The 27,057-nt window shown below is 40.6% G+C and overlaps 1 protein-coding gene across 1 annotated transcript in view; it reads right to left on the bottom strand.

Annotated features, from left to right (window-relative positions):
- The window catches only part of Pez (protein tyrosine phosphatase non-receptor pez), a 272,376-nt gene that overhangs the window by 86,768 nt on the left and 158,551 nt on the right, over nucleotides 1-27,057 (bottom strand). The window contains exons 15-18 of the mRNA XM_019056984.2: nucleotides 20,480-20,615; nucleotides 8,454-8,849; nucleotides 3,671-3,894; nucleotides 227-354 (exon numbers count right to left, since the gene is read on the bottom strand). Coding sequence (XP_018912529.1) covers nucleotides 227-354; nucleotides 3,671-3,894; nucleotides 8,454-8,849; nucleotides 20,480-20,615 — 884 coding nt within the window. The remainder of the gene's footprint in view (nucleotides 1-226; nucleotides 355-3,670; nucleotides 3,895-8,453; nucleotides 8,850-20,479; nucleotides 20,616-27,057) is intronic.

The raw sequence follows: 27,057 nt of genomic DNA, 5'->3' as shown, positions 1-27,057 counted from the left end.
CAGTTTTTGCACTTTCACCTGCCTGGCATGGTTAGAGGTTAAAGAAAATTTATAAACGAAATGTAATAAAATATCAAAAAATGAATTCGGAAGATACATAAGTTTTCCACGAAAAATGACAGATCAAATCATTTCTAGGTTCAAGATTTTACACTAGAATTTGATGAGGGACTTTATTTCAAGATTCAGTAATTACACGGACTTTAGAGTTACAAAAAAGGCTCACCTATTTCTGTGGACATTTTCACTTAAAAGTGCTGTGGTGAAGTCGGCATCATACTTGACCTTCGGAATCTTTTCAAATTCAAAGAAAAGCTGATTGTCATCTCCCAGTGCTTTTTCCAACGCCCGACACTGAAAAATATCAAATTCACAGAAGTACTATGAATGAAAAAACTTTAATAAGATAAGCTTCTTCGTTAAAAAGGCTAACTTTATAGGCTTCTGCTGACTTTAATAACGTGTCCTTCGCTAACGTCTGGTAAACTGCTGGACCAACGGGCGAAGCGAAGTAGTTGCCGTTGTTTAAAAATCACTCGCTATCGGCAGCTTCCCTTAAAAATTGGATTTATTCTGTTGGCTCATGATTATTTTATGAGTGTTCTCAGTATTTAGATGTCATAGCATTCATTTCTAAAATTCGCTTTTGTCACGGCGATGATCGGTTGCCTATTTGAAAAGCAGATGACAATTCTTCATCTAAAAATACATTATGAAGGAACTAGATTTGCGCTGGAACTACTGTGACGTAGCGAGTTTACCAAAGTAGTTCTCGCCCAAAAGTGGCTATTTTGAAAGTCTGAGATTCTGGGGCGTTTATAGGTTGACTTTTTGAGGGTTTCCAAGGGTCAAAACACTAGCATATTTTTGATATTTGAAGTGGCAGTTTTTTTTATTCAAGTAATACTAGAAAAAAAAATGGTACAACGACCCATTGAAAATAAGTGAACAAACTCATAGGCTGCAAGATGATAGCTGATAGAGACCGAATTAGAGGTGCAAAAAATCACGCGATATTTATTTCCCTTAAGTTACATAATTTATGACCCCCCTACCCCCTCCCACGGCGACAAGTCGTGGGAGCAGCACAGATTCAAATCCGGCCATGGTTATAATAAGCGGTGAATTCAAGATCTTCCACGACAGTATTAACAGGAATTGCAGAGGCTGAACTTCCCATCACAACACCCTGAATTTGTTAATACTATACCTGGTGTTTCAGAGCACCCGTCTTCTATCTCTTTCTTGGGAACGGCCGAAAATTGAGCTGTGGGACAAAAACTTTCATTGGTAAATCAACCCTTCAATCAAAGAAAATATTTTCAGCCCCCAAAACCTCATTTTGGATAGGTTTTAAAGGATACCCCCTTTTGGAGGGAAAAGGGGGTAAAAAAAAAGAATCTGGTGTAAATAGGCCATAATCCATATCAATTCTAGGTAATTTATCGCGAAAAATCCAAGTCTAAAGTCGAGTCATACCTTGCCATTTGATAATTTTGACTTATGGCCCTCCAAAGCACCAAAATTGGTCAACTGGGGTCATTAAGCACATTAACAAAAAGGTATTGAGGATTCCTCCCAGGAGACTTTTAGATATTGGAAATTGGATAATTTTAACGCCTACAGTGTCTAATTGGACTTTGCCCAAAAAATGCCCCATAAGGTCCAGTGACGCCAAAAAAATGGGGGTTCAGGGGAAGAATGGCATGGAACAAAGAGTTCTTATTTCTTACCATAAAATTCGAATCCGAGGTCAAAACATATCCTTTCTATTTGAAATATACGAGAAAAGGGAGTGCCCCCTTACCTCTCCCCCCCCCCCCTAGGGTTTTGGGGGGCTGAAAATAGTTCTATAGAATTCTTCGGGGTTGATTAACCTGTGAAAGTTTTTGTCCCGATGCTCAATTTTCGGCTGTTCCCGAGAGAAAAATAATAGATGGGTGCTCCGGTATGTCTTGATGTTGAAAGACTTTCGAGAACATACACTGAGAAAAAACTATGGTTTATAAACCTATTAGAGGTAAATATGGAACACCTATAATAGTCGTAAATAAACTAATGATTCTCGGTCTGTGAACCATACTAAGGTCTCTGTACCTAATTAAGGTACAGAGACCATAACTAAGGTATATGTGCTATTATTATATGTAGAGGTACTACTATTAGTGGTGTTCCATATTTACCACTAATAGGTTTATAAGCCATAGTTTTTTCTCAGTGTAGCAACAGAAAGCGTGTATAAAAATTCTTTATTGCGGATTGAACGAACATTTTTAAATGAGGGTCAAAAGGTTTTCATTTTTTGTTAATTTTATATTCTGTTTTCTTGTTCCCCAGTTGACAAAAGGGTTGGGCCCACCTCAAAACACACAAGGCATTTTGTATGTATTTTAGCTTTTTTTATCTGTTTTATTGTGTTTGCTTTTTGGAATATAAGGGTATTTTTGAGTACTGTTCTCATTGAATACACAGGGTGTTCCATGATTAAACGGTCGTATTGCAGGGGTGCAGCTTGTGAGTAAAAATAGTTCTTCTATGAAATTTTTTCCTATTATGCCCTCTGAATGAGCTAAATCCTCCCTCCCTCCCCCCTCAATCTTTGAAATTCATCAAACTGGTAACTTGAACAGTTAGCGGAGTACCCAAAAACAAACCAACCAGTGATGTTGGGGACTCCACTAGGATGTCAACGGTTTTGAGTAAACGACAAATTAGGCGGCGCGGCCCGTTTCCACAGGTATTTTTACATTTACCAGCCTGCGAGCTGCAACGGAATCTCGTTTTAGAGATATACAGTTGAACTCTCACCGTAGCGTGGAAGATCCACTCCACTGTGGCCTCGATTTGTCCTCACAGTCTGCGTTGGCTGCTCTCCTTCGAGGGATCGCGATGGTCAGGTGCCTCAGGGACCAGGCGGTTGCATGGCTGGCCCGCCTTCCCTCGCCGCCTCCCCCCGTGTTCTTTGTGGCTACCGTAGGGTCCACGGAGGTTATGATCCGGCCCCTTACCACGCGAGCTGTTAGCCTTTATTATGCCCGGTCCTTTACGGCTCGAATTGATCAGTTGCGGACACTGGGGGTGTACCACTCTTCTAGATCTCTGGATCCTCGGTCTCCATTGGGTACCCCCTTGGAGTGGCTATTCCTTGGGGGAGCAGGGTGGGCCGAATCGGTGCCTTGCCCCCGGGGGCCGGTCACGGGGGTCACTGTGTTCTACAGAGTACCAGAAGGACGTTCGGAAGAGGGATTGAGCGCCTGATGGGGCCACACTTGTGTGGGATGAGACCTTCAGTGAGTTATTTATAGTGAGGTCACGGTTACCCGCCAGTTCTGTGCGAACAACTGAAACTGATGCACCCAAGCATGCATCAGGTAAAGAGATTGCGATCTAAATGTTGGCAGGTAGCTAATGATGGTGACCAGGAAGCTGCCGAAACATCTCAAGTACAGTTGTGCATATGAAAGTATTTGTTTCATTAAAATATTTAGTATCATGAACATATTGAAGAATTATACCTTTCAAAAAATGAGCTTGTTCAGTAATATTTGATATCTGCATTTTTGAAAATTAAAGAGGGTACAGATTGCTCCCCACATTCGTCAAGGTAAAAATTATCGATAATTTGAAGTCAGATTTTTTATTAGTGAAAGTTATGGTGACAAAGGCATACCATCGGTTCTTTCGAAGTGGCAGGGTAAATACCAAAACTAGCAGGTAGCCAACGTAGATCCATGCTCCAACGTAAGTCAGATGCTACATTTTTATTTCCTGTGGCTTTTTTGTTCAATAGACTGGGAGGTTCACTTTTTTTACTGCCAACAAGGCCACTCCACATTTTTCGCCCTTTCTCTGTCCTTTCTTCCATAGAACCGCTACCACTTAAAAAACTTAAATCTGAGGAGAACACATCAAAAATTAGGAAACAAAACACGCAAATCAGGTAATATACTTAAATCTAAAAATTCTCCATGGCCATTTTCCATTAATAGCGGTTTAAGTTTGGCTGACAAAAAAAGAAAAGTATGTTGCCGATTCAATGAGCTTGTTAATCTGTTTCTAATTCTTACATTTTCAGAAACTGCAAACATTGTCTTCTGATCACGCAGTATTTTTTTTAGATTTTTCCGAGCCGTTTTGCCCTCCGAAAACGACTTTTGAAGTTCGAAATTTGAAAACACCGCGTTTGCCTGGTCTTTAGCGACAATCCAATTTGGTGTTAAAATTACCCCCTGGCTTCTTGCCACACATTCAACCAGGCGCCATCAGCGGGACCGCTACGCGTTCGACTATCGAGGATGATCAATCATAACTACCAACTGGCTGTTATCAATTTCACCTTTTGATAAAGATTTCATTCGTTTTTGGCATATTCTCTGAGCTGTTATTTGTTCAACGAAAATATCGAACCCTGCTTTACAAATATCTGGACCTGCAATCTCCTTGGAACATTGGAAAATATGGAAGTAACGCCTAAACGTGTGCTAATTTTCTCCGTCATTTCAGTACACTCAGGTACTCTGTTTCCATGGTAGAGAAGTGAATTTAGGAATAATTCTTCTTGAGAATGTAGAAAGCATCTGTTTTTGCAATAGTTTTTGGTTAAACTTGTAAGTCTTTATTTTCCTTTAGAAACAATCTCGTGAAAGGTGAAATGCTGCCACTTGAAGAATCTTTCATGTCCCAAACCTTATAACTGCGGAATTTTTTGCTTAGAAAGCTAATATCATTTGTAAAATACCCTTTTACTCATACATTATCGTATGAGTACAACATTAGGGGAAGGCTTACAAACTGTTTAATACTTCAGATTGCACAGTGAAATCCTGACACTATTACTTACCATGCTGAAGCTTCATGTTGCAAAGCCTTGTGCTTTATTTGAGGACGTAAATATTTTGGAGGCAAATTCTTACTTCTCATTTACAGCTATGTAAATAAATTCAGTAATTGAATCTCCTTCCCTTAATGCCTCTCTTTAAAGAAATATCCTCAATGTATTACATGTATTACACGTTAACTCTCATAGCCTTCCACGATTTTCTATTCTGGGACCATAAACTTATTAAACTGTTCAGTGTTCCATAATTATGGACAGGTATATTGTGAATTGCTAATGCATGCCATTCTTTGATAGTTTGTCTCAATGCAAGCTATAACATCAGTGATTTAGACTCCATTTCTCATCCACCCATTTTCTTTGTAATCACATTCTCCGCAAGACTTTGATTCACTTTGAACCTGATTTTTTTTGGTAAATGATGGCTCAATATGCTGAGCGTTTTCCCAGAAAGTTACAGAAGTTACATTCTTCGACACAGAAGTACAAACAAATTTTGAGAAGATGCATGCCCTGACTCTGAATAAATGGATGCTGTTTAAAATCCTGAAGATGAAAGGTGAGTAGCTATCTACTTTGTAAGTTCCCTTCTCGATTTCAATTAAATGATTTCTAATGGCAGATAATAATTGTTCCTCCTTCTTTCTTACATATTATTTATTGAAATGAAATACATAAGGCTCTTTATCAGTGAAATATTTTTATGAAAAAGCAACTGAGTACAACGACTGAGACCAAAAAAAGATGATGGAAACAATAAAATGAGGTGAGAAAATCTGCCAACTGGAGGCCTCTACTTCAAAATATTGCAATCACATGAATTTGTTAGCTGAAGTCTAACGCGTCCACCTGCATACTTGATTTTAAGGGTTTTTATGGGTGTACTGAAGGAGAATCTAAAGAAATTTTCTTCAACTTAAATTTTAATCAGTACCTAGACATTTTTGCTGTGGAATTGAGATTTGAGGTTTTCATGTCAATCCAAAGATAAGAAAATACATTAGTGTGCCTTCGGAGTAACACTTGCTACATTTTTGGTGATTTTCAATTACTGGAAATTACACTCATTGCGCACCACAAACATTTTAAATGAGGAGACCTTGTACGTTCCAAAGAATCCAAAATAAGTTTTGTGCATGTTGGAGCAAATTTAGTTACATGATAGTTTGAATAATATTGGTTTGTACCTTTTGATTGCAGAATTTAAATGATTAAATTTTAATGATTTCAGGATTTTGCATAAGGGTCTGTCGGCGAGGACACACACAGATCCAGAGTAGAATGTAGACCCATGTCAAAGAAAATTCCTTTGAACTGATTTTTTAGTAAATAAATGCTCAAAAAATTGAAGCATAATTTACAACACCATCAGACTTTAAAGGGAGTTGGTCATGAGGAAGTATTCACAACAGCATAGGAAAGAATATGTGGATATATACCTAAGTAGAGGTAATAATTAAATATGCAGATTACTGACTTTAACATTCAAGAAAGGAGAAAAAATCTGAAAGTAAGTGCTTGGTATCAGATGTCCTAGCAGCATAATGCTTGTCCAATGTCAAGATTGTTAGAATACCGGATGGTTAAAAGTGTAAGAATCTATGTTTGACCGCAGGAAATGTATCATTAGGAGAACATTTAGATGTATATTTTGATTAACACAAACACTGTAAAAATCGTGTGTAATGTTAACCCCGACACGGAAAACACGGCGATTTCAACTGAAAAACTAACACCTTTAGATATGTCATAGGCACACACACATATAACGAACACAGTTGTAGAAGGTATTTCCGGATTTTCCAACGTTCAAAGGAGATTGCAGGTCGATATATTTGTAAAGCAGAATTAGATATTTTAGATGAACGAATAATAGTTCAGAAAATATGTCAAAAACAAGTGAAATCTTTGTCAAAAGGTGAAATTGAAAACAGCCAGTTGGTTGTTTTGATCAGCCTCGATATTCGAAACGTATAGAGGTCCCGCTGATGGCACCCGGTCGAATGTGTGGCAAGATGCCAGGGGGTAATTTTGACGCCATATTGGATTGCCGCTAAAGCGCACGTAAATGCGGTGTTTTCAATTTTCGAACTTCAAAAGTCGTTTTCGGAGGAAAGACAGTTTGGAAAAATCTGAAAAAATTACTGCGTGATCAGGAGACGATGTAGTTTCTGAAAAAGCAAGAATTAGAAACAGGTTAACAAGCTCATTCAGGATAAAAATTTCTTAACTAGAAATTGACATGACAGAATTGCCAAAGAGAAAAAAGAGCAAAACATTTTCATTAATGGACGACCATGTACCAATAAGAATGATACAATTTATTTAAATCAGATGAATTTTGAAAATACCAGCAAAGCAGTAAGACAAAGTATGCCGTTTACGGTAAGCCTTCCCTCCACTATTTTCCTTTTGATATAAAGCGAATACAATGTGAAAAAAAGGGCTTACAGAACCAGATCAGCTTTAATGCTCACAGTTTTTTCATCTTACTTTGATGCAAAAAAAATTGACTCACAGAGCAGAAATTTAGGATCAGGAATAAATATTTCGGTCTGATCGCACAGTCAAGCTTAAACTTCGGCAGAATTTATATTGATACTGAAGACGTACCTTATCAACTTAAAATAATCAAACTAATACAAGGAAGACTAATGTACGGAAAATTTGCTCTTTCGATAGGGTTAATATAAAACAGCTTGTTGAATGCCAAAAACCTCGCATTTTACGCCAAAATCGGCCTCTTAACACATGTTTAAGCCAGTACTAGACCCCCAAATAGACCGAAAATGACCAAGTCATGATACATTCCGTAAAACTTGGAAATGAGCTCCTGGAATGAGCAAAAAATCATCGAATTGAAGAATTTCAGGGACAGCCCTCATCAAAACCCCTCCTTAGGCAAATACCTCAATGTGAATTGTCATTTAACAGCCTGCACCTCTATTAGCTTTGGTCTTAGGGTTTCTTGAAAGACGCAGAAAAAAATTGACTTCATTTTTGAACCGTACGACCCTGAATACCGAAGGGTTGATACCTCACTATGCATCTACACTAGTATAGGCAAATTAATATCCCAGGGTGGTATTTTGGGTCGCCATCTTGAATTTTGGCCTAAAAATTACTTTGAAGCTAACTTCCGACTAAAAATTAGGATTCTACGATCCAAAATAAATAGGCATCGACACCTGACAAGACATATTTGGAAACTTCAAATTTGTTTACCCCAAAACTGTCATTTGGCCGCCATCTTGAAGTTGGGGGGGGGAGGCTTTGCATTAAATTTGAGATGACCATCATAAATTTTCTTTTACTAGACATCAAAACGAGGAGATTGGTGTATGACACAATATGCCTTCAATAACATGCACACGGGACATATGTTACGTATGCCCTCTGACTTGTCTTGTTTTGAATTATTTACAGAATGAAATGTTCATTTTTTTCTTTCTTTTACAATTATCAGGATATTTAATCTCTCAACTCTAATTATATAATTTACTATACCTATTTCTTGTATTTGTAGGCATTAATCTTATGTTTTTTATTAACTAACATTTTTACATGCTAATAATCTGTTTTTTCATCCCCTTTAAAGAGTAGTTGTCATTATTACCAGTGGATAGGTTGTGTGAATACTGTTCAGGTGCAAGTTCATTCCTATCTTCTGATTGGAGAAACTGGTTTAACGAATTTGAGGACTGATTGACAGAAGACAATACTGTGCTGGCAACATGAGAGTTAACGGCTGTGGAATGAGGAATCATTGGTTCTACACTGGGCACTGTTGCTACGTGTGCAACATGTTGACTACTACTGATGTTGTTGTTGGTTTCCAATACTGCTTTCCTTGCTTTTGATGCTGATGTATGAATCCTTGGTTCCGGGGAAATTGGAAGGTTTGGCTCACTGCTCCTTAACCGTTGGTCAGGGCTATTAGTTTCTCTTTTTCCTGGCATCACCCATGGTAATGGAACATTTTCATAAATAGGCTCTGAGACTTGGGCCAAACCTGAAAAACAAGACTAACGGTAAGGAGAGGAAATTGAGAAACTGACTCAACTTCAATCAAATTTAACGTGTTCAGCCCTACGTTCCAGTATTCTACGGCCGCCCAGGACGCCTTCTTCAACTTACACTAGGGTGGCTCATATTTTGGACTTTTCCGAATTTCTTCGGGTGGAACCCTTCAATGGACGTCAGTTGGTGAGTAATGAACGGGAAAAAAAAGAATTTGAAAAAAATGATTTTTGACCGTGCTCCAAGGGCCTTTGGTGTCAGATTTCATTCTCGCGGCACACTTTTTTTTAGGTTTTGCCCCTCTCTTTTGAGTATCATGAACGCTGCCTAAACAAGTGAAACTATGTGATATGGTCCAAATTTTTACGTACTTCATAGTTATGAGATCAAATTTGTTGTCAGGCTTTCAAAAACCCCCCTTTTCATCCCTGACAGTGGCCCGATCGGGCTGCTCACGCCGTGAACATGGCTCGGCCAGCACCGGCCTCGCCGTCGGCCGACTCCGCGCCGTGGTCGCTCCTTCCCCGCGACCCGCGCTCCCCCCTCCTCGCCGCCGCGCTCATCTTCTCGCGGCCGCGCTCCCCCGCAACCCGCGCGCCCTACCTCGCGGCGCACTATGGTCCGAACAGCCGGTTTAAGCGGCAATAAATCGAAAAAGTGAAGTTTGGAAAAAGTTAGATTTTAAGAGGTAGATCGATAGTACATACTGTAGAGAAGACTCTTGTAAAATTTCACTTCGATTAAAGCACTAATAAAGATGTGACAAGCCTGGGAAGTGCGGCGCGCGGAGCACTTTATGAGTGCGATTCCAGTTACCGAGCGGCAGTGCTGTGTTTAAGGGCTTGTTTTCGTCGTTTCACCGTACCTGAAAGTGTTTGGGCACTTGATTCACAAAATATAAGATAAGTTTAAGATGTTTCATGCTGAAACTATTCTTTTTCATCATATCTGATGTTCTAGATTAACCTTTAAACATAGTCACTTTTTTCAATAAAATCGCAAAAGTAGGACCCAAAAAATATCCTTTGCACCTCTGAGCACCTCGTAATTTTACTCGGAAGTTATTGTCATGACTCTAGACTACCTTTAAGTCTGAGTGGCAGATCAATCACACACAATCGCCTCAAGTTAATTCTCATGAAAAATGACGTTTTCGCGTTTCTTATCACTTACTACAATCAGCTATAATATGCCATTGACGATGACTTTTATCATGTTCCACTGTCATATTCTAGCAAATCGAATGCATTAGAGCCTAAATCTGCCCAGGCAGAATAATACGAGTTGATGGGGTTGATCGGGACCAATTGAAACTTTGTGCTCAAGAACAGCAAAGAATCGCCTCGGGAGGCTACTTTGAGGCCCCGTAAAAGTTTTTTTTTGACGTTTTAAGTGTTTCAAACATATAATCTATCAGTGTAGAGATATGTTAGCATAAGTTTAGCTTGGCAGACGAAAACAAGTCTAAACGGTTGATCGGTGGGACTTGAAAGTAAGGCTCCCGAGCAATGAAATTGTCTTAGGAAGCCACTGTGAGGTCCCGTAAACGTTTTTTTTTTTACGTTTACCCATGTTTCAAACAAATAATCTATCAAAATGGATATATTTAAGCTTAAGTTTCGCTTGGCAGACGAAAACAAGTTCAAACGGCTGATCAGTGGGACTTGAAAGTAGGCCTCTGGAGCCATGAAACGTAGAAGTATTATCCTGAGCTGTCTTTTTCAAGTTCCCTTGATAGTAGTGTTTGACGAGGCTCTACTTTTAGCTTCTTATAGTCCATCCAATGTAAAATTAATTTTTAAACTTATAAAAAAAAAAAAATTCTACCGAGAATCGAACCCGGGACATCAAGAAGAAAAGTGAGACGCGATGCCAACTGCTCCACCGCGACAACTTGAAATTATAGACTCAATTGAAGGTTTCTGAACAAATTATTACCACAATTATATAAAGTATAAAAATGTTAAAAATGGATTTTTCCTGAAGAATATTAGCATTTTTGCACTCAGCGACCCTAAAAACCCCTGAAAACTCATGTTGCGAGGTTTAAACATACGTATCTGATTTAATGCCGCTTAAACCGGCTATTCGGACCATAGTGCGGCGTCGCGACGCCGCTGTCCGCTAGATCGCGTTGACGCACCTAGCTTTAGACGTTCCGCCGCACTCGCCCGTCGTTTGACTTTGACGGCATCCCAGCGGCGCGGCCCATGCAAACTGTGAATCATCGTACAATCCCTCACACCAAGGCTGAGCACCTTAGTAAGTGTACTTTCACCATATCTCTTTCAGGTTTTCAAGAAGAATCACCCGGTCGACGCCTTCCCACCAGACGCGGTATCCGCATCTTGGAACAAGTCCTGTCAGACGCTTAGCTGTTTCAGCTACACAGCGCAAGGCTCCCGGCTGCATCCAGCTGCTTCTCAGTCCAGCTCCCAACGCTGTTGACTGCACAGTGGCTCCCGTGATTGGCAGCTTACAGCACTGCACGGAGCAACCCGCAATCGCTTCATCGCGATATCCGTCCGAGCGATTCGCTTAGGCAAGCCCTGGGGGTATCCCTTGGGAGTCTTCACCGCGCTTCAAGCGCACAAACTGAAGACGCCGCGCCCACTGTCGCGGATTGCCTGCCCATCAGGCGCCCACCGCCTGATCCAGTCCACTCAAGCGCTCGGATGAGCTTCCATCGCCGCGCCGGCCTTACAACCCGGTGCGAGTGACGTCAGCGCGGTGAACGGAGATGGCTGCCTTCAGTACAGTTCCGGCTAAATTTAGTGATTTTTGGGTAACTTTATGGAAAATGTAATTGAAAAGTGATTGAAATTGTTCGTGCCGAGCAGGATTAGAACCAGTATCTTGGATTCGACGACCAGGTTGTACCTTTTCGAGTTATTTAGACTTTTATTTTTGTAGACTTGTCCGCCATTGTTACGGGATCGCCACGTAGAGAATCACATCGCTTATTCTGGAACTTTGAAGAAGAAATGGAACAATTTAGATTATAGAAACATTTAATTTGAAGTCGTGTGTGCATGCAGGTTTAGGAAAATTATTTATTTAGGAACAAAAAATTTTAAGGAACTTATTTTGTCGATGGTGTGGGTGCTGTCCTTGGGGTCTGGGGTCGGGGGCTTTGCATGCGTTGGCTTTCATATTTCACAACTTTGGACCGTTCTTCACCCGTATTTCATGTCGCCTCATTTCATTTTCATACCCGTGGACTTAACCACGTTAAAAAATTTTAGGAACCGTTTTTCATCTTTTCACTTCATTTCATAAGCTGACGTGTGCATTGCTCTCGGCTGGGGGGCCCCATAGGCGGTATTCCGCCATTGATTTTGTACTGTGATTATTCTGCCTGCTTGTACGCGCGATAAGAACTCTACGCGTCCGCGTCATCTGATAGCTTGGCCGTCGATTCCGAGTGATAATTTTGAACTTGACTTAGAATTTGTTTGTAAACATAAGAAAGTAATTTTTTGCCTGCTCGCGCGCTTTTCGGTCCGAGAAACCTTTTCAGCCATCTTCGTTCTTCGCCGCCCGCGTTTTCGTTGCCTCCGTCACCGGGGGGGCATTGGCTTCGGCCGGTGCTCCTCTGTGACGTAAAAATTGGAACTTTTATTTGGAACAATCCGTGGAGATCACCACGTTAAAAACTGACGAACCTTGGGTCCCGTTGGGGTTCGGACTTTTATTATATTGTGGCTCGCCTTCCTCCCTCTTCCCGTCCGCGGCCTGGTGTCCCTGCTCGCTGATCTGATCGGTGCGTCCGCCCGGGCTCTCTGCTTCTCGTCTGCTCGGTTCGCTGGGTGGCCTTGTGGTGTGTGTGTCGTCCTGGAGGTGACCTTGGTGGTGGGTTCCGGTCGTGCCGGGGGTGGCGTGTGCGTGGGCTTCATTTCATTCATCTTTATCACCGTGGAGACACCACGTAAAAAACAGTTGGTAGCGATAACATCACAGCCTTTGCCCGCGCACGTATACGCTTTCTCTCGGCGGGGCTGGACCTGATCTGCCTTGATCTGCCGGGGCGGCGGGTCGCGCTGCTTGATCTTCTGGCGTGCCGGGTGGGTGGGGGTGGGGGTCTGGGGGGGGGTCGTTTCCGGTCGGGGAAGGCGGGTGGGGGTGCCTGGCCGCGGGCGGGGGGAGGGGGTCGGGTTTATTATTTTTCGGAACTTTTTCTTTTGGTAACTTTCTTTTCTCTGACGGGGCCCTACCGGCGCAGGGATCCTCCCTTGGATTCGGGTTTGACGCACCCGCGCACCCGAGTTAGCCGGGGGTAGTTCGCTAGTGAACCCCGGTTCCCTTCCGCTGTAAGAATGTTCTCTCTGTTTTTTGAACCTGTCGATGGTGGGCGGATCCCCTGTCCCTCGGGACTTGAGATTTTGGAGGTTCCCGTCCGGAAGACCCCAGGTTGCCTGTATCCAGGGTCGTTTCCTGGAGAGGGTGATCTGGGCCCCGGCAGTGTCCCTCTTTTTGACCTTGTCCCATCGGGGTTGATCGAGTCGCGGCAGACTCCACTGGCAGGGGATGGGTTGCATCTGGTTGCGGCTAGGAGTTTTGGCAAACTCCCGTAATCTCGCTACTGGGAGGCCAGGAGTATAATCGGGTGTGACTTATCCTTAGGGGTAAAAACAGTTTCTGATGGTTGCGGCGACCTGAAGGGGAACCTCTGCTTGCAGTTTCTTCTTACCCTCTTCCCCGCTGGCTGCAAGGGGGGCGAGGGCGCCGATATTATAAGCTTTCTAGTTTCGAGCTCTTTGCTCCGAAATTCTTAGCTCATAACCACGGCATTATGCTTATCCCGAGGGAGGTATTTTGTCGGCAGATTGCTCCCCGGGTAGCGCCGGGGGACTTTCTTCGGGTTCAGGCGGGATAAGGGAACCTCTCCGGAGGGTGAGTCTCGCTGATCATGAGGGTGTTCAGTCTAGAAAGTGAAGATTCGGTCTAGCGCAGGGAAGTTCGGATTGCATTGACCCTGCTTTTCGGCTTTTGGGTATGACGAACCCACGCTTACTGAGTCTGCTACCGACACCTTTGCCTCGTGACGGTTTACCTGTCATTACTGGCAGTTAGCCCAAGCCTCTTTTGGCGTTTCAGTGGAGTAATCCTGCGGGTCTGTTCAATGTCCCGAAATGACTAAGCGGTGCTGGTCTTGACGCTGGACTCGATCCAGCTTGACTTGGCAGGGATTTCGGGGGGAAATCCTGAGGTAGCCGGTAGTAAGTGTGTTCTTTTGGTACGGAGTTGTTCACCGTAGGTCCCAGGCATAGGTCGGCATACGAGAGGGCATACCCCTCGGGCATGCTGAGTCGTGTCCGAACCTTCTCCAGCCCCGTGCCGTACGGGATGCGGAAGTAGTGGCGGCAGCCGGTTCCCGCAAGAGAACTTGGAAAATACCAGCTTTTCCCACTAGAGGGTGTTTTTAGTGACGTCGGGGTTCGGGATTGGTCTCCCCAGACTTGTCTGGCCTTTATGGCGTTCCCCCTCCACAGTACTCTAATCCTGGGGAGAGTCATACTCAGCGGATCCATGGGTGGACAAGGGCTAGTTGTTGATCGGCTTGTCCGGATATCCGATTGTTGGTCTTCACACGCCCCCCATCCCCGTCTGAGTCAATCACTCAATCCAGATAGAGTCTCGGATGGTCCCTTAGGGACATATTTAGCCGATTTTCATCCTCTATCCCAAGAACGGATAAAAAAAAAAAAAAAAAAAAAAAAAAAAAAAAACAACCCGGTGCTGCTCTCCGTCCTGCGCGCTTGAAATTACGTGCCTGCGCGCACACGGGCAATTTTGATCCGAAAAAGCGATTTTTCGCTAAGTTGAGCCTTTCTTTCAGCCATGAAGAAATTTTCTAGTATTATAAAAATAAGTGACTAGGCACACTTTTTTGCGTTCTTCTACGTGGTAACATCAGATTTTATCTCACATTTCCAAGAATCCCCTTTTTGTGCAGCCCGAGAGGACGTATCACGTGAGGTGGCAGATATGAATCTTTCCAAGAGCCCTTTTCCGGCCCGCCCTGCGCTAGGCTGGTCCAAACTAGGCGACTTCTGAAAATGGTTCGAGACGCCCCTTGATTTTGTTCCAAACCATCTAAATATGATACCTGCCAAATATTTTTGCTCTCCGACAACATTAAGACGTGCCGACGTGAGGCTGAAAATCTCCAAAAAAATTACATAGATTTAAATGGGGCGAAAACCGGCCGATTCGCGGTATTTCGTTTTTCGGCTGGAAAATGCGCCAAAATAGAAATAACTTGATGGTTACTCACAAAAATACCTTGAGGCCTATACGGTTCCATCTTTCACGGTTCTTTTTTACGAGGTACTGAACACAAATATAATAATACTGCATGAACATGATTGATTTAATGATTAATGATTACACGAAAGCGCGTTTGATATTTATCACCCGTCCAGATTTGTTGACGTTGTTGTTGTTTAAACACACGGGGATACAAGCTAAGGAGGTGGTACTCTCGGCGAGTGGGTGGTGAACCATTTACAGCGAGGAGATTTGACTGCAAACTTTGAAACTTGGGATCAACACCACCCAATACCCGTTTTATTTTAAGACTACTTAAACGTCGAATAGTGATTCTACCCATTGAAGCAGGTTTTCGATAGCTTTTAACCGTGCTTAAGGAAAGATTATAATTTATAATCGTATCTAAAGTATGATGTCAATGAATCCAATAGATCCTAATGAATTGTAAAAAAGCTAAGATTTTAAAGGATCGCCGTCTTTACGAGGAGGCATCATGAATAAATTATTTAACGGAAGATGCCTCATAATATCGACAAGTCTATTCTGAATATATGAATTCATCACATATCGTGAAGAGATTTACGATAAGGTTTAGTGGTCTGAATGAAAATTTCATAACTATTGTAGTTCGATCAAAATTCCTATCGAACTTCATGATTTTATGAAATTGGCAGTATTTTTCTAAATATCCCAGTAAAAGTGTCTATGCCGGCGCGGAGTGCCGGCTTCAGCGAGAAAGTCTTGTGCGATTCTCACACCATGATGGGGCGGGCGAAGCCCCTCTATATGCCGGCGCGAAGCGCCGGTACGCGGCGGTCGCGCCGCGTACCGGAGGCAAATTTTTTTTCATCATAGCGTTGACGCAGTGAATCAAATTAAAGAGAATGTTTAATGTTGTTTGTTAAAGAAAATATTAACTGTTTCTAAAACCAATTTTCACGAGAGTGCTGATTAGTTCAAGAAAGGGAACACATCTTTTGGTTCTTCCCATAAGTCCATATGTCCATAAGTATTGGAGGGTTAGAACTACAGTATCTTTATGAACAGAGTATGTCCATTGAAGGATCCATTCGTGATTGGCTCAGCCATCTTCGGTTTTACAGAGCTTTTAGGATCCAAAAAATGGATCACATTCAGACTATTCCCAGGTGCAGATTATAAGGTTTCATTTGCCTATATGACCATGAAATTTACTCAAATCCCGAAGATGGACACATTTACTCAGTTTTAAATCCAATTTTGTTCATTACATTGGAAAACGTCTTTTTAACTTGAGCCTTAACTATAGCAAGGTTGGTAACAGGTGGAGTAGGTGATATACGCTAAAGGTTGGCAACAACCCTATCTCGCCCGCTCTCACCTAGAGTTGCTGTTATTTCTTTAGATCTAAAGAGCTCCATGTGACCCAGTGTCCTCATTCTCTCTATGAAGGTACTCCAGTTAGAGTCCTGCAAAACTAATCCACACAGGTGACACAGGCAAAGAGTATAGAACCTTCTGTGCTCTCTGGACACAGGTCAGTCATTGCGCATCTTTTAGGAATCCACTTTCCACAGCCAAAGTGACATCAGACAGGCTGCTCTCACAAGAAATACATTGCATTTAAATTTCCCGCCGCATTCTGCAGTAGGGTTTCAAAATTCGTCCAAAGGAATGACTAACCTGTGTGGATTGATCTGGGAGCCCTGTCTCTGAGGGAGAAATTTGAAACAGAAGTTTTAGCCGCTAGAACAAGAAGTTGGCTACATAGACACAAGACAGCGCGCTAACATCTGCAGCTCATTCATTGATCAGCGATGAGGCGGTCCGTGAAAATAATCAATGCCGCTTCGCTTAACAGTTGAATGAAAACTTGGCAATTTTCTTGCCGCGTAGCTACTTTCAGCCGCCAAAATGGATTCGCAATGTTTCTATACCAGAGAAGGATTTTATTAAACATCATATTCGGTTTCTACAACCCAAAAAACAAAGGGATTGATACTGCACATGACATGGTAAAGAAATTTCAAAATTAGGGACTGTCCAGCTGCCGCCATTTTATTTTAGGGCTCTAAGCGCATCTTGCGCCGTTTCCAAGGTTATCATTATCCAAATTCAGATTCTAGACATCATAACGAAGAGACTAATACCATACATCGACTTTCTCCAGAATGGAACACACAGATAGACATTGAATATAGACATTGAACGTTGTAGTACCTAAAATTGCATGAATGACCAGAAATCACCACAAATGACCAAGTTTGACTATGAATATGCAGGTATAGCTTAAGCAACCAGAGCTATCCATAAATGAAGGAAAATTTCCAGAGTCATCAGTTTTATCAAAAAATTACCAGATAAGACAAAGTAACCGTAAATCTTTCAGAATGACCATAATTTACCAGAAAACACTAAATTGTTCCATATCACACTTTCCATACCAAAGTAAAGGTCAGTGTTTAATTCCAAACTTATATTTTATCGCTTTTACCGATGAACATTTAATTGAATACTTCCTTAGAATGTCGTATCACATTAAAATCTCTGGAACTTTTCCCTCTCACTTTAAATGTCCTAAAAAGCCAATAACATAGTCATACATCATTTTATGGGTTCTACAGAGGTTGAACCAGACCTACCTTTTTTTTCTTGGATTCATTGATTTACATTTCATCAGAAACCTACAGCAATTTCTGGTTACTAATCCGAGTTAATTGCATGTAGAAGGGGTATTCGTACAGTAAGTTAATATTTGTCATATTTTCTAAACTAATAAAGATAATTCAAATTTGTAAAAAGTTTGTGAATTGTCATACTCTCAGCTTTCTAAAAAATTTCAGTTTTTTAAATTTGGTCTTCTGAGTGCCGAGTGACATCAGTTTTCCTACACCCGTCTCTCACCGCTGCGTGTCCAAAATTTACGCGCGTCTTTAGGGGTGCTTAATGAGCGTTACTCATTTATTTCTTAGAAAGAAGTACAAACATTGATGCAAACAGAAACTGTGATGTCATGAAAAAGCTCTAATCAGCTGGCAAAAGAAAATACCTTGGTCTTCTGTCTCGTCGAGTGATGCTGCTTCATGACAATGCTAGGCCCCATACAGCTCATGTGACCAATCAGTTGTTGACCTCCTTAAAATGAGACCTTTCCCACATCCTCCTTATTCTCAGGATCTCATCCCACGTGATGAATCACTTATTACCTGAGCTAGAGAAGAGTTTTGGCGAAAAGAGTTCCGTGGACGACGATGAGGTGAAAGAAGCTGTACTAAAGTGGTTGCAAAAACAGAATCGCCAGTTTTACGCTGATGGAATAAAAAAGCTCTTGTCATGGTATGTAAAATGTGTCCAACAAGATGGGGTTTATGTGGAAAAGTAAAGCCAGGTCTTCACAAACATGGAAATTTTAAATTTTAAAAAAAAATTGCATTTTGACAATTTGCAGGATGAAGCCGCATGCTACCGTCCTGTGACCCCCCCAGCGCGCGTAAATTTTGGACTCACTGTGGTGAGAGACGGGTGTGGGAAAACTGATGTCACTCGGCATTCAGAAGACCAAAATTAAAAAACTGAAACTTTTTAGAAAGCTGAGAGTATGAGAATTCACAAACTTTTTACGAATTTAAATTATTTTTATTAGTTTAGAAGATATGACAAAATTAACTTACTTTACGAATACCCCTCGCACCTACTCTGATGGTCATGCGAACTTGAGGAGGGATGAATCCAACATCCGATACTCATTGAAACTGTTTTTTTCTGGCCTCTTTATGAGCCAGTAAAGAATGAATATCTGAGCATACTGTGAAATAGAAGAGCATCCCCTATTTTTAGATTGTATTCAACTCAGATTTGCACTGACATAAAATTTTATCAAAGACATGTAGATATTAAGTACCTAAATAGCAATAAAAGTATTTAGTACATATTACTAATAATGAATTGCAAGTGACACCTCTGTGTGATCCGTAGAGAGCAGATATATCCATACAACACAGACTCTCCTTTACTCGTACAGACAGATTACAGACTAAAACAATATGGGAAAACACTTTGTCTGTCTTAAAAAGTTAGTGCACGTGACGCCACAGAGTGACGCACCCTAGTAGCACAAAGACGTAAAATTTACCAAAAAAAAATTCGTAAAAAAAGACGTAAAATAGACCAAAAATGAAATGCCGATGTAGTCTTTTTTACAAGAATAATTCGTAAAGAGAACAAGATTTTTTACGTAAAAAGGTCGAGTTTCTTTACATAAAAAGTTATGCGCAAAAAAACTCTTGCTTCCTTAAATTGATTAAAATGATAAATCGTAAAGAAAAAATTGACTTTTTACCTATCTAAATCTGTAGTCAATTAATTCTCCTTGAGATCAACTTTCAAATTATTATCTACCTGTCGGGAATTGAACCTGGGACCTGCCTATCAGGAATCGAATGCGCCACTTACTGAGCAAACGAGGCTTCTGTGTTAGAGGGGCGAATTTGCGCTGTATAAGTGAATATTTTTATTGTTGAATATGCGTGAGAACGAATTGCGGAATATTTTTTGAATTTGGAAAAACTGGATAAGGGCAAAAACTAATATTTATCATGGATATTTTAAAAATGGTATACCTACTTTCAAAAGTACCTTTGTTGTTCAGGAATATGTGAAACAAATTATGTACATTTTAATAATATGTCCCCCTTTTTTCTTTTTCTTTTCTTAAATATTTTTAACATGCATCAATTTTTTATAAGAATTTCTTAACTATATCAATAAAGATAAGTTATTAAAATCTTCTCGAACTTTTAAAAACTCTGGCTTATTCGTTCAGAACAATGTGTTTTTGTATCCAGTTTTCGGGCTATACTTTTTTTACAAACAATCTTTAGGGGACATTAGAATTTTTTGCTTAAATTCCTTGTCATAAAAACTACAGAGGTATTTCCTGTTCGGTCAATTCAGCGAATTTTCCGTTCAGACATTTTTTTTCCTGATTTTCGATACGTAAAAAATCGCGAATTTTTTACGCACAGATTTCAGTTCAATCCCCCAGTTTTTTTTACGTCTTTGATCACAAATTTTTTACGTTAAGTGCTCAGACTCTGATTTTTTACGAGTTCTTTTACGTACATCTTTCGTACTCGTAAAATTTACCAGTTTTAATTTTTTTTTCACGAATTATATTACAAGATGTGTAACTAGGGCAGCAGCAAAGGCTTCCAAGAGCATAGCCGAAGAGCTTATGGACTTCCCCTAAGGCGCACCCAGGACTTCTGTTATTAAGTTACTAGATGCGTAGTTTAAAAATTCCTAGAGATAACCTTGGCAAAATGCAATTTCTGGGAGATTGATTGATCACAAAACAAAAAACAATGTTACCTTTGTTGTTGGGAAAAAATTTTAGGTTTGTAACAGATGTGTATGGTACTGTTTGATGAAGGACAGGCGTAGCACTGTGTTGTAAGTAGTATGCAATGCTGCGGTTGCCCATCCGCCTCTGCAGTTCCTCCAAGCGCTGAGAAAAAATATAAAAAAATGGTTAAAAAACATGTATATGTAAACATACATCAGAGCCACTTGTTCGGCGCTCTTTGACGCTTAGCGGCACCCAACTGCCACAGACCCCTATCTTTCCCAAGTCCCTCTAGGCGCTGGCATTTCCTCATTTCTTGTTCACCTCTGTGCCGCCACCCTTTCTCTGGGCGTCCTCTTCTTCTCCTCCCGGAAGGAACCCAACGGATCATTTTTTTTGGCCTCCTTTCTTCCGTTATTCTGCTAACAAACCTATATCAGGATGTGTCCAAATAAGCTTTCATTTAGCTGTGGTCGCTTTTTCCCCCCATTACATCATGTAAAAATGAAATGGTATGTTTTCAAATTGCTTGCTTTGGGTCCGTTCAATCCTTCCAAAAAAACAAAAATATGATTTTTGTACAAAATTTCGGCCCAATCCAAAAAATGTCACTAATTACCAAAAAAAGAAGAAAAAAAAAAAAAACCAGGCACCCAAAAATATGATGGCAGTACCGTTTGGATTCATCGTTTAAAAGGAAATGATATCAAAACGGCCCAATTTTCTCTTTCATGCCCATGCAATATACCATACACCCCAACGTTTTTCACAAAAAAAAAAAAAAAAAAAAAAAAAAATTAAATACCTATAAGGTATGATGACCTAAACTCGTTTATTTGATCCATCGCTTAAAAGGAGTGTGATATCAAATCAGCCCAACTTCTCTGAAATGTATCCATCTCTGATCAATAACTTTGTTGAAGCCTTCAGACTCATCGCTGAGGAGACACTGATCATAACTTGACTCTTAGTATATGTCCTTGTTTAGATGCCAAAGAGGTCCTTATGAGAACTGTAATGAATTTTTTTCTTTAAAGAGATAAAAAACAAAAAACCGCCATACAATTGAGGAAAAATTCGAAGAAAAAAAAAGGAATGGGCCGGCCGGCCGTACATACAAGTGGTAGATAGTAGGGTGATTATCGTCTCTCTTGCATATACATGAACAATTGTATCATCGTCAAAAGGAGGATCAGTCCTTCTTGAAATCATCATTGAAAGATAGACTTAAAGATATTCACACATGAGTGAACAACTTAACAACTTTCAAGCCATGCCATATTCCTTGTTTGTTTCTGATAGAACGCCTTACAAACTACTGAACCTTGGCGTATTATTGCGAATATTATGTGCCTCCTAAGTCCTACTTAAAATGCTTCTCTCTTAACAACTTCATGGATAGTGGCAAGACCGGGTCGGTCACCCATGCCAAAATGTTGGGGCATACCAATACATCTATTTTTCCCCGCTTTTTTTGTACGTGTCGGCCGGCCCATTCCTTTTTTTTTCTTCGAATTTTTCTTCAATTATATGGCGGTTGTTTGTTTTTTATATCTTTAAAGAAAAAAAATTCATTACAGTTCTTATAAGGACCTCTTTGGCATCGAAACAAGGACATATACTAAGAGTCAAGTAATGATCAGTGTCTCCTCAGCGATGAGTCTGAAGGCCTCGACAAAGTTATTGATCAGAGATGGATACATTTCAGAGAAGTTGGGCTGATTTGATATCATACTCCTTGTAAGCGATGGATCAAATAAACGAGTTCAGGTCATCATACCTTAAAGGTATTTAATTTTTTTTTTTTTTTTTTTTTTTTTTTTTTTGAAAAACGTTGGGGTGTATGGTATATTGCATGGGCATGAAAGAGAAAATTGGGTCGTTTTGATATCATTTCCTTTTAAACGATGAATCCAAACGGTACTGCCATCATATATTTGGGTGCCTGGTTTTTTTTTTCTTTTTTTGGTAATTAGTGACATTTTTTGGATTGGGCCGAAATTTTGTACAAAAATCATATTTTTGTTTTTTTGGAAGGATATCACGTATTTTTGGTATGACTTCTACGAAGTATCAGGCAAAGAGAGTTCCCATTTTAAATTTAAAAGTTGTTCCCGGGCGCGAGGCAAAGAGGTAACGACCCCCCAACACCCCCCCCCCCCCCACTCGAAAGCGGCCCACCTTTTTTGAAGGAAGTTTCGTTCGAACCGCAGGTCAATTATCTGTAATCGTTTTCGAGACATCAATAAGACGGATCCATATTTTTGGCACACCCTGTACGTCACAGAAAAAAAACCGCAGGTCAATATTAAAATCGTGACAAAGTTGGGTCACTTGACGTAATGCCTAATTCTCATTGGCTACGCAGAGAGATTGGCGTAGATAGAGGTTAGGTTATTGTTTTGTTCGGAAATTTTGGATCGGATTTGAGCAGTAGCATTGCAATTTCAATTTCTCCTGGCTTCTGTCTCTTTTTCTTTGTCATATTATTTCTGAAATTAATAACAATATAACTGCTGGAATGGTTTTCTCATTGTACGCGCGAAACGTTTTCAATTTTATGCTGCCCTGAGGAACAATGCTCCCAAATGTGACTATTCTTAATTTTTCATAAATCATGAATCATCAAATATCTTTGTGAATCATGAATCCCTCTCTCTCTAGGTACCCTTTTCGTTGTGAGTTTTCTTTTATGATTCTCTGATTACTGAGGGCACGATGTGCCTGAAACGAAAAGATGCTACTTAGTTTGTTTCCTATGTGCATTCCTATCCAGACAACATATAAAATCATCTTGGTACTTACGTTAAATCTTCCCGTGCATAAGGAAATGGTATAAAATAAAATTTAGTTGTGATGACTTAAATATTTTCAACTGCACGCCGATTATTGAAACTATGTTAGTACGACAAGGCAAGACAGCCTTATCTTAACCGTGCAATATATCGCATTTCGATGTCTTATTAGACTTTAAACTTTCAATAATCGGCCTGCTGCAATGAAACTTTATGATAACTTTCATCATTATGATTCTCCTTTTGCCCATTCCGGTCAACGGAGTCCACATAGACCAATCGATTTTAAACGCGCAACAGGGTGAAAGGGAGGGTGCCAGTTTAGCTCATAATGGGTTTACTTTCAATGATAAAAGTGGGTGAATGTGTCAGGCAAGAGCCCTGATAATCAACAACTTCAGAGCTGCTTTTAATATAGTACTTTTACGTAATGTTCCTTCTCCTGTGTACATTAGGCACAAAACCAGGATTTACAGCAGAGACATCACCTGTGTTCAGGGATAATTTTTGTATCTGCCGATGCTGGTCATACGGAGTCAACAGCGATTGAGTTTCAATGCGTTACCTATCAGGGTACGATGGAGAATACCATTTTAATTCTTGGTTTTACTTTCAATAACATTTCATTTTTATGAGCCTGTATCTGCCGATTCTGGTCATGCAGAGTCGGCAGCGATTGAGTTTCAACACGCTATCAGGGTAAAACGGAGAATACAATTTTGATTCTTGGTTTTACTTTCAAGGATGGAAAAAAACAGTCCATTTTCTGTCACACTCGGCATGAACTTCTCAGCTAAGGACTCAAATAGAGGACAACTTAGGAGCCACTTGGCATGTATGATTCTTCTGTATTGGTCCGTCCCTTTCGCACGGTAGACCGAGAACCAGAGGTTAAAGTAAAACCATCACCTATACTCAAGGCTTAATTTTATATTCTACGCTATGTGATCCCTCTCATATGATTCTATCGAGCGAATGATTCTGCCAGTAAGTTAATTACGTAGAGCACCATTATATCTATGCTGGGAATTGCCAGGAAGATCCTGCAACCATCCGATTCAGGTAACTCGCACATCAATACAGGGCAGGCAAAGTAAGTAGGTATCAATATTTTCTGTTTTATGAGAGATTTCTAACTCGGGGATTCACTGCCCACTCTCCATCAAAGAAGATGCTCTGTTGATGTTGTTGCAGCCCAAAATATTAATCACAACTAATATTTTTTGTCGCCTCAGTCTCAATCGATAACTTACATTATTCTGCCAGTTCTGGTCATCCAAATTCCTTATCTTATGAGTTTTAATGCACTTTCAGGGTGTACCAGAGAATTAATTCTTTGATCCATTTTCCTTTCTAAATGAAACAGCTAATTTTCTGTCGCACTCTCTTAGTGGGTAAATTAGTCAGGCGAGGACTCAGATAATCTAGAGATCAGGAAGCACTGATGTTTTATATTGAACAGCCGCTCTGTAATATCTCCTATATGTAGTAGGCAATGGCGGCAAGTTTACGTCTCCAGGTACTGCAAATTTTAGCCGATGTATAGAGAGGTTATCACCAAGGATATCCTGCATCAGTTAGCATCTCAATTTTATCAAACCAATGAAATAGTAGCATATAGATACATACCTTCTGCAGAGGTCAATATGAAAGACCTTGATTTGAAGAATTTTATCCAAATACAGGCAAATTAGACGATTCAATCAACTTCTGACACAGAATCGAGGAGACTTGCTAATAATCAAATTGACAGTAATGTTTGAAGTCAAGTATCTTCGATTTTGTGGCATTGAGTTGGTTTCATTATACTCGTTCAACAAAGGGCAACAACGGAGTGAAGCATAGCTTCTTTAAGTAGACACATACGCAAAACTGACGGGTGAATGTGAAAGCCAGTTTTCCAATATAAAGCATTACAAGTCTACAGAAATATTGAGGCTTTACGCACCAGTAGCATGATACACTGAGAAGAGACACACCAACTCCAGAGGAGTTCGGCTGCTAGCAAAATTTTAGGAGAAAGTGGAAACGCAACTTCATCCCCACAGATCGAGACCCCAACAGACATCATCATATTGAGAGGAAGGATGATTTTTTGGTGGAAAGTTGCTGAATCTGATTAACGAGAAATAGTATCTAGGACTCACTATAGTGGAATATCATCGGTCATTCATGATCAATTACTTGAAAAGATCACTAGATCAGGGTAGATCAGGACCGCTGGGAAGAAATAACAGGTTGCGATCTGAGTACTTACTGTAACAACTAAATTTATCAAGGGTGCGGGAATCATAAAAGGATCATATAGAAATGGATCCAGTTGTCTTCGGCTTTGATAAAATAGAAACACGCATCGATTAATCTATCTTATAGACGCAATTAGTGCAACGTCACAGAAAAGCGATATTTATCGATTTTTTCGCATTGGTAGCATTGAAAGAGGTTATGCCAATGTTATTGTTTGGATCCAATTCGATATAATGGAGAATCCCTATGATGACGTCGCCACTAATAGCGTCTATTACTCTATATAAAGCTGCTGTTCCCACTCACTATGCTCCCCCTAGATAAAAATTGGCCGAAGCGATTTCCTTTAAAATTGGTACACGCTTAGCTATTGTAATGAGGAGTTGATTAAAATTATTCCCATTCAAATCCGCTGCCTCGGATGCCCGCAAGAGCGAAAAGTTATTTCTCCATATAGTATTACATTGGAGATACGCGGTTGTTTACGCGCATCGCGCCGAACAGGTTCAATCCTGTTGCGTGACGTTACTGCCTTATAGACGAAATTTAAGGTTTTAGGAAGTATTTTTCGACGAATGTTTGTGGAAATAGGTAAGCGGGGGTATATTTCTCGGGGGATCTCGAATTTTTGGTCGGATTTTCAAAATCTCAAAATCCAAGATGGCGGCCGTGGCCTAAAATGCTAAGTCGGCTCCTGTTTGATCGATTTTCGTGAAACTCGGTATCCACAGGTATTTTTCGACGAGAAACGCGAATTTTCGGTCAGATTTTCAAAATTTCCAAATCCAAGGTGGCGGCCGTGGCCTAAAATGCTAAGTCGGCTCCTGTTATATCGATTTTCGTGAAACTCGGTATTCAGGGGTATATTACGACGAGAAATTAGAATTTAAGGTCCGATTTTCAAAATTCAAAAATCCAAGATGTCGAACGTGGTCTAAATTGCTATCTTGGCTTCCGATCCATCGATTTTTGTGAAATTCGGTATTAGGAGGTGTATTTCGACGGAAAACTCGCATTTTTGGTCAGATTTTCAATATTTCCAAATCCAAGATGGCGGCCCCGCACGAAAACGCGGTCCGGACTCCTAGAACATCAATTTCTGTAAAACTTGGGGAAAAAGAAGATTAAGACATAGATGTTGTCTCCTCATCAATGTTAAAAACTGTGGGGGCGGTGGCGGCTCGCGGAGCGAGTCGCAAGTTCGTCGCGAAGCGTAGAACTGGGGTCCAGGGGCACTCCCCGGCTAGACGTGTCAGCTCGCAAAGCGAGCTAATCACGACTAGTTCTTAATAGACCGTATTCGATAAGGTTTTTGCGTTTGGCCCAGATATTCCAGACCAAATTCTCATCAAAGACTAAAATCTGTCATCGGTGTCAAACTCGCTCCTAATGTAAACAAAGAAACGGCGACATAGTCCGGACATAAACAAAGCGGATCTCGTCGAGATGTTCCAGACTAATTTTCTCAGCGTTATCGTTTCTTCACCTCGACAAAAGAACTTTCGTCCGCATCCATCTATCCATTTCGTTAAATCAGATATCAGTTACCGCGTTGATCTGTT

The sequence above is a fragment of the Bemisia tabaci genome, chromosome 2 (genome assembly GCF_918797505.1).
Source record: "Bemisia tabaci chromosome 2, PGI_BMITA_v3".
In the NCBI taxonomy this organism is placed as follows: domain Eukaryota; kingdom Metazoa; phylum Arthropoda; class Insecta; order Hemiptera; family Aleyrodidae; genus Bemisia; species Bemisia tabaci.
Note: the sequence above shows the minus strand (reverse complement) of the source record. Positions and strands in the feature narration are given on the sequence as shown.